Source organism: Saccopteryx leptura, chromosome 6 (assembly GCF_036850995.1).
Source record: "Saccopteryx leptura isolate mSacLep1 chromosome 6, mSacLep1_pri_phased_curated, whole genome shotgun sequence".
Lineage (NCBI taxonomy): Eukaryota > Metazoa > Chordata > Mammalia > Chiroptera > Emballonuridae > Saccopteryx > Saccopteryx leptura.
Genome location: NC_089508.1, coordinates 181,899,056 through 181,905,648, shown reverse-complemented (window position 1 = coordinate 181,905,648; position 6,593 = coordinate 181,899,056). Strand labels below are relative to the sequence as shown.

The 6,593-nt window shown below is 38.0% G+C and overlaps 1 protein-coding gene across 2 annotated transcripts; it reads left to right on the top strand.

The window, feature by feature from the left end:
• The first annotated feature begins 462 nt into the window (after window positions 1-462).
• Window positions 463-5,117, top strand: NUDCD2 (NudC domain containing 2). Of its 2 annotated transcripts, none has more exons than XM_066342605.1 (4): window positions 463-688; window positions 2,616-2,664; window positions 2,955-3,031; window positions 4,004-5,117. In XM_066342605.1, the coding sequence occupies exons 1-4, from the start codon at window positions 500-502 to the stop codon at window positions 4,085-4,087; spliced, it is 399 nt and encodes a 132-aa protein (XP_066198702.1). In that variant the 5' UTR covers window positions 463-499; the 3' UTR covers window positions 4,088-5,117. The 2 variants fall into 2 exon arrangements, with proteins under 2 accessions (XP_066198702.1, XP_066198701.1); XM_066342604.1 differs by having other exon boundaries at window positions 2,880-3,031.
• Window positions 5,118-6,593: the final 1,476 nt, after the last annotated feature.

The window sequence follows — 6,593 nt, the reverse complement described above, 5'->3', positions numbered from 1 at the left end:
GCCTGGAACATGAAAAGAGCATGCGCAACGAGCCGCGCGCCGCGCCCAACGAGGTGGTTTGGATATTAGGCTACCAGCCAATAGGAGACCATTACTGCCTCCGCGCGTGCCCAGTCACTCCTGGCGTCTGTAAATTGTAGCCTACGGCCTAGCAGCATTTGCGCAAGCGCACTTCAAATCTGAGAAGTTTAGGTGTCTGTGGCTTCAAGTAGATGGCGATGTAGTGACTTTTAGCCTCGTTGTTTCCAATTTTTTTCCAATGTTTCCTCCTACCATTCCTTGGATGAGAACTTGTCTGGATTTTAGTTCTTACCAGTTGGGTCCGGCCAGTGTCCTAAATAGCCTTTGAAAGGGAAAAAACAAACGCTGAGACACCTGCCCACATCCCCGCGCATGACCGGTGACCCGAGCACCGAGGCCGGGGCGTGGCCTGAGCGTGGGGCTTCGGCGCATGCGCTCAGCTTGCTGGGTACAGTTGCTGCGGAGAGGCAGCTGGAGGATGTCGGCCCCGTTTGAGGAACGCAGTGGGGTGGTTCCATGTGGGACGCCGTGGGGCCAGTGGTACCAGACCTTGGAGGAGGTGTTCATTGAAGTTCGTGTGCCGCCGGGCACCCGCGCCCAGGATATCCGGTGCGACCTGCAGAGCCGGCATGTGGCGCTGGCGGTGGGTGGCCGCGAGATCCTCAAGGTAGCGGCCGCGGGGCTTGTGCCTCCCCGAATCCCCGAGCCCCGGGGCTCCCGGTGTCAGTAGGAGGACTGTTGGGAGGCCGCTGGGCTTTCCTGGCTGGCCGAAGGAGCGACCGGATCGGCCTGGTTGTGGTCTGGTCGGAGCCCCCCACCTCCAGGGCCAGTCCTGAGTCGACGTGGAAACTGCCGGAGCCCATTTTTTCCGGCTTTATGTCTAAAACCCAGTGAAGCTGTTCCTGCTGCCCCTCTGCGGGACGTCAGCTGAGAACAGCTTAACTAGAGCGTTAAAGAAGCACACTTGCTATTCCATACACTTTTCCAGGCAGCACCCTGAGTGTGGGCAGGCCATCGTGGAAGGAGACGGGGAGGGTTCCTCCCCTCAGACCACGGCAAGTGGCGAGTCCCAGTAGCAGGCATTGATGCAGTTGCAGGAAAGGAAAGAAGAAAATCAAGGAGAAGGATATTAGGATGAGGATTTAGAGATGATGTCAGGTGGTTTTTCCTCATCTAAGTAGATAAATTCTGCGTGTTTCTGGAGTGGGTCAGCAGATGGTCAAAAGGTGTGTGAAGACAGGAATACCGCTCTATTCTCGCCAGCGCCCTGTGCGTCTGGGACCCACTTTGCTGTAAGCTCTCTAGTTAAAGTCAGTGAAGTCGACCTTAGGTTCCTTTTTCAGATTAGATGCCCACGATGGCAGTGGTGGAGACTGATAGAATATCCTGATTCTGCCCTTCTTCAAGTTTTGTAACCGAGGCAAGAGATTTTTCAGTTTTTCCGACGTTCACAAAGTGCAGGAATTACAGTGTCTTTCTTATAGGACAGGTTCTTTTTTCTTTTAGCATAACATGGTACCCACGTTAATGAAGAGCTTGGAGTAGAGCCTTGTGTGTAATAAGCACACAGGACGTGTCAACTATTTTCTAGGGAGGTGCTTTGAGAAATGGAAGATTCGTGTTAAAGATACTGATTTTTGCCAACATAGATCTAAATGACCTTTCTGAATAGTTGTACAGTTCAGATTTTCCTGAACGGTGGTTTATGATTACAATTCAAATTTTCCATAGAAATAACAAAAACTTGGGAATTTGGGAATGACTCAACGCTAGGATTTTAGGTATACCAGTAGGATTCTTTTCATAAGTATTGCTATATGGGGCAAACATATTCTTTAAGATATTTTCTAAAACAAATTTGGCAAGCAACAAATCAAAAGGGTTTCAGCAGATACATTCTCTCTTAAGTTTACAGTTTGCTTCTTTCTTAAAATGACTTTCTGAAGTCAGCGGGAACCATGAATCTGATGTCATCTATGCCCGGATGATATTAGGACTAAGTATGTTAATGTATATGTAACTCTTAGAACTCTCCCTATCATATTGTAAGATCTGAAAAAACGTTAGTTCTTAAAATCTGTTTATACACTGATTCTAAAGTACTATCCATGTATGTCCATACACATTACTTTATGTTAAAATAATTTTTAATGCCAAATTGCCCAACAAAGAGATTGAGCCAGTTTTTAAAAGTTTGTTTTAAAAGACGTAATTTCTTCTTAATTGATAAAGCATTTCAGATATTAATTTCATATCTATATATAAATATTTGGTTAATCAGTGATCAGTTGATCAGTTATATTTCTTCATCTTCTAATAATTATGGAACCCTGATTTTTCTCTAGAGAGCCCTGTGTTCTTTGTCATAGTAAATACTCCAAGCAGTATAAAGTGGGGTTCAGTTCTCTTAATAGGAGGAAATAGGGTTGAACATTTGTCGTTGAAATGGTATAAAGTTTTCTTTTATCTCTGTTATAATCAAATTAGACAATTCTATGTGGATTAGATAGTAATAGGTAAGTTGTAAATATGAAAGCTTTATGAAAATTAATGAAGTTTCTGTATTTTTAGTGCCTTATATGTTTATCTTTCAGGGCAAACTGTTTGATTCTACAATAGCTGATGAGGGAACGTGGACTTTGGGTAAGGGCAATCTATTATAAATCTTAGTCTTTTTAAAAATTATATCTTGGAATTTAGTATGTTTCCCATCCTGTATTAAGGAGTTTCATCTTTGCAGCTTTGGAAGATATAGTAATGGAAATGTATTGACAACAATTGTTATGTCAATGGTTTTTGAAAATATAAAATTTAATCATGAGCTCTAATTTCATTGTGATTATCGTTTGTTTGTTTAGAGGACAGAAAAATGGTTCGTATCGTTCTTACAAAGACAAAGAGAGATGCAGCAAATTGTTGGACTTCTCTTCTAGAGTCTGAATATGCAGCTGATCCTTGGGTACAAGACCAAATGCAAAGAAAGCTGACATTAGAGAGGTTCCAGAAAGAAGTAAGTCAGATAAATGTATGAATATTTGTAGTTAAACATCTGAACTGAATAATTATTTTTTTGAAATGTAAACTCATGAGGTTATAACAATTACAAAAGTTCTGTAGAGGGATTTTTAAAGTTAAATGCTTAGAAGAATGATTGGCCTTTTAATGTATGGATTTCATATTTTAAATTTTTTTCTTGAGAGTTTATTCTATTATGATTTCTAAATTTTAACTTTGTTTAATGTGCATCGGTAGTATCTGAATAAACTCATCAACACTTGATGTAGACCATCATAGCGTAAAAAAGTAAAGGACCCCTTCACTAACGTCCCTGCATTCATGCCTCTCTCAGTTTCACCCCATCAATATACTGGCCTGTTTTATTTTTAACATAAATGAGAGTCACACTGTATATTGTCCACGTTTCTTTTTAAATGCTATATCTCGGGTCTCTTTCCCTATTAGTACACATAGACAGAACTCACTTTAACTGCGTCAGGGTATTTTCTAGTTTGAATGTGTTTGTAATATTTACTTATTCCCATTTGATAAGATTTATATTTCTCCATTTTGTTATGGAAATTAACTATGGATGGTTATGAGGATTAACTATGTTAATATATATATATATAACTCTTAAAACCCTCCCTATCATATAGTAAAGTCTGAACAAATGTTAGCTTTTAAAATCGGTTTATACACTGGTACTAAAGTATGTTTGTCATACTTGTCATAGACTTGTCAACATTGTCATACACATATTGGAACTTCTAAATATTTGTAAGTCTGAAAATTGAAAAATACCTGATAGTTTTAAGTTCCATTTTGGTGATTACAGTGAATTTTAGTACATTTTTACATGTTTATTGGCCATTTAGACTTTCTTTTTTGTTACTTAGCAGTTCATATATTTTTACCATTTTCCTTTTGGGTTACTTATATTTTTCCTTCTAACTTTTATCATAAATTTTTTCATATCCTTTAGAATCCTGGTTTTGACTTCAGCGGAGCAGAAATCTCAGGAAACTACACTAAAGGCGGACCAGATTTCTCCAATCTTGAGAAATAACTGCTTGGGGGTTTTGCTGCCCTCAGTGAACCCTAGCAGATGTTGCCAACTCGATCAAAGCAACAGATTGTGTGGTGGAAGAGAAATGTGGATGCCTACACTTAACAAATTGCAAAATATATTTACGGTTCTAAAAATTGCATTCAAATATGATTTACATAGGAAACATCTTAAATACTGTGGAAACTAGAGTACTGATATATGGTAACTTTTTTTGAACTTGTTTTTGCTCGGCATGAAGGTTCATATGCTGCATTTTTCTAATTTCATATTTAATCTATATTTTTAATACAAAAAAACATTAGATTATAGATCATGTGAACTGACAGGGTGCCTTCAGGGCAAATTAAGGTTTTTATTTTAATAAGTGTGATGTAGGAATAATGTTCAATAAACTCATCTTAATAGGAATTGCTTACCCCTTTGTCTAAGTGTACGAGGTCTCGCAAGGAAATTACATTACTACAGACAATTTTAGAAAAGAAAAAAATTCACAAATATGATACATTGTAAGTTAATTTTAAGAATTAATGAAAATCTCTGAATTAGTATATTGTTTTTTGAGACATCACTTTACCTCAAGAACCTGAAAAGTAACCCTGAAAAACACTTGGTGAGGTGTGTATACGATTATTGGGCAAGTACATTATTAGTGATAACAAATTATGGTCAGTGGTTATAAATCAGTGACATCATTTTGATCTTCAGTGATCCAGTCATAGAGGTAAGAATTGTCTTGAAGTTTTATTTCATTTATTTTATCTTCTTTTTAATTAAAGAAAAAGGTATTTTAAACAATATCAAACGTAAAGGGAAGTTACAAGTAAAGGCACAGAGTTTTTTTCCCCCTGAACTGTTTATGTATAAGTCGATGACATGAAGCCCTCTGTGTACCTTAGTGTATATTTCCATGAAAAAGAAAAGTGCTTATATAACCACAATACATTAAAATCAGGAAATAAGCATTGACACATGACAACCATCTAATTCTCAGACCTCTGTTACATTAAAGTTCAGTTGTCCCAATAATGCCTTCTAGCAAAAGAATACAGTAAGAATCATGCCTTTCCTTTAGATGTCATGTCTTTATCTGCTTAAATCTGAAACAAGTCCTCGTTTTCTTCCTTGACTTCTACAGCCTTGTCACTTTTGACAATCTTGACTGGCTTTTCACAATATTCCTTATTTTGAATTCTGCCTGATGTATCTTCATTACTAGATTCAGGTTGTGCATCTTTGGCAAGAAATGTTGCTACGTTCTTATTATATCCTATCGTGAATTCATGTCTGTTCTTTTTCTGATGGTGATTACTTTGATCACTGATTAAGCGGCATCTGCTAGTCTTCTCCATTGTAAAGCTACTCTTTATGTTATAATTAAATACTTTGTGGAAGGTAGTTTCAAATTACTACTGTCTCACCAAATTTTCATTTTATTTGTATCTTTGTAGACTCATGATTTCCTACTTTATTCAGTGGGTTAAAATCTATTGTTCCCATTACTTTGGTGCTCAAAACTTTTCTAGATTTGGCCATTGCCAGATCATTCTATGTGGCTTCTATGTCCTTTTAACATGTCCCATCATTATTTGAGCAATTTAAGATCTTAATCTGTCGCAAAGTGTATGAGGCTTACACTTTCCCTGCCCCAGCCCAAGAATCAGCAGTTTACCAAGGAATCCTGGTTCTCCTTAATGGAGAATGGTTTTAGAAGTCAAGGTCTCTGTGTGCTAATGAGCAGATTGCTGTTGATGTGTGTATAGGGCATGCACATATCTGTATTTATATGTACTAAAAACTGAGTTCATGTTTAAACTTTCATTTCTAATCTTATGGGGTCGTTTTGGTTTTCTCTCTATGTAACTCCTTTCAACAACAGTGAGAAACTGGTTCTGTTGTCCTTAATGTATTTATTTCCTTATTCTGGGCCATGTCCCCGTGAATGAGTGGCCTTTTCACTGTTAGGCTCCAACACCCTAAGCCACTGCAGCCCAGCCACAGCTTTTGGCAAGGTCCTCGTCTTGTTCAAGTTCCCCAGTGACTTTAGGCATGAATTGTTGGCGAAGAGGCTTTTTTCTATTATTTGGCTTCTCATTTTGACATGTAAAAAGTTTTATATTTTAAATAAACATACAGTAAAATTAACTCTTTCGTTTGCAATTTTGTGAATTTTAACACGTGGAGATAAGTTACCTCCAAAAGCAGGAGATTGAAGAGTTGAATCACAAAGGCCTTTCATGCTAGCTTTATCTTTTCAAGAAGTGCATATAAATGGAAATGTGTAATCTTTTTTTAAAAAAGTTTTATTGAGATATTATTCATATATCCTGCATTTCACCCATTTAAATTGTATAATTCAGTGGCCTCTAGTAGAGTCACATTCAGCCGTCACCATGGTTCATTTCATTTTCATTACCTCAAAAAGAAAACCCATCCCTTCTAGCGGTCATCCTTTCCCAGTTCCTACCCAAGCAACCAGTAATTTACCTCCATCTCATAGATTTTC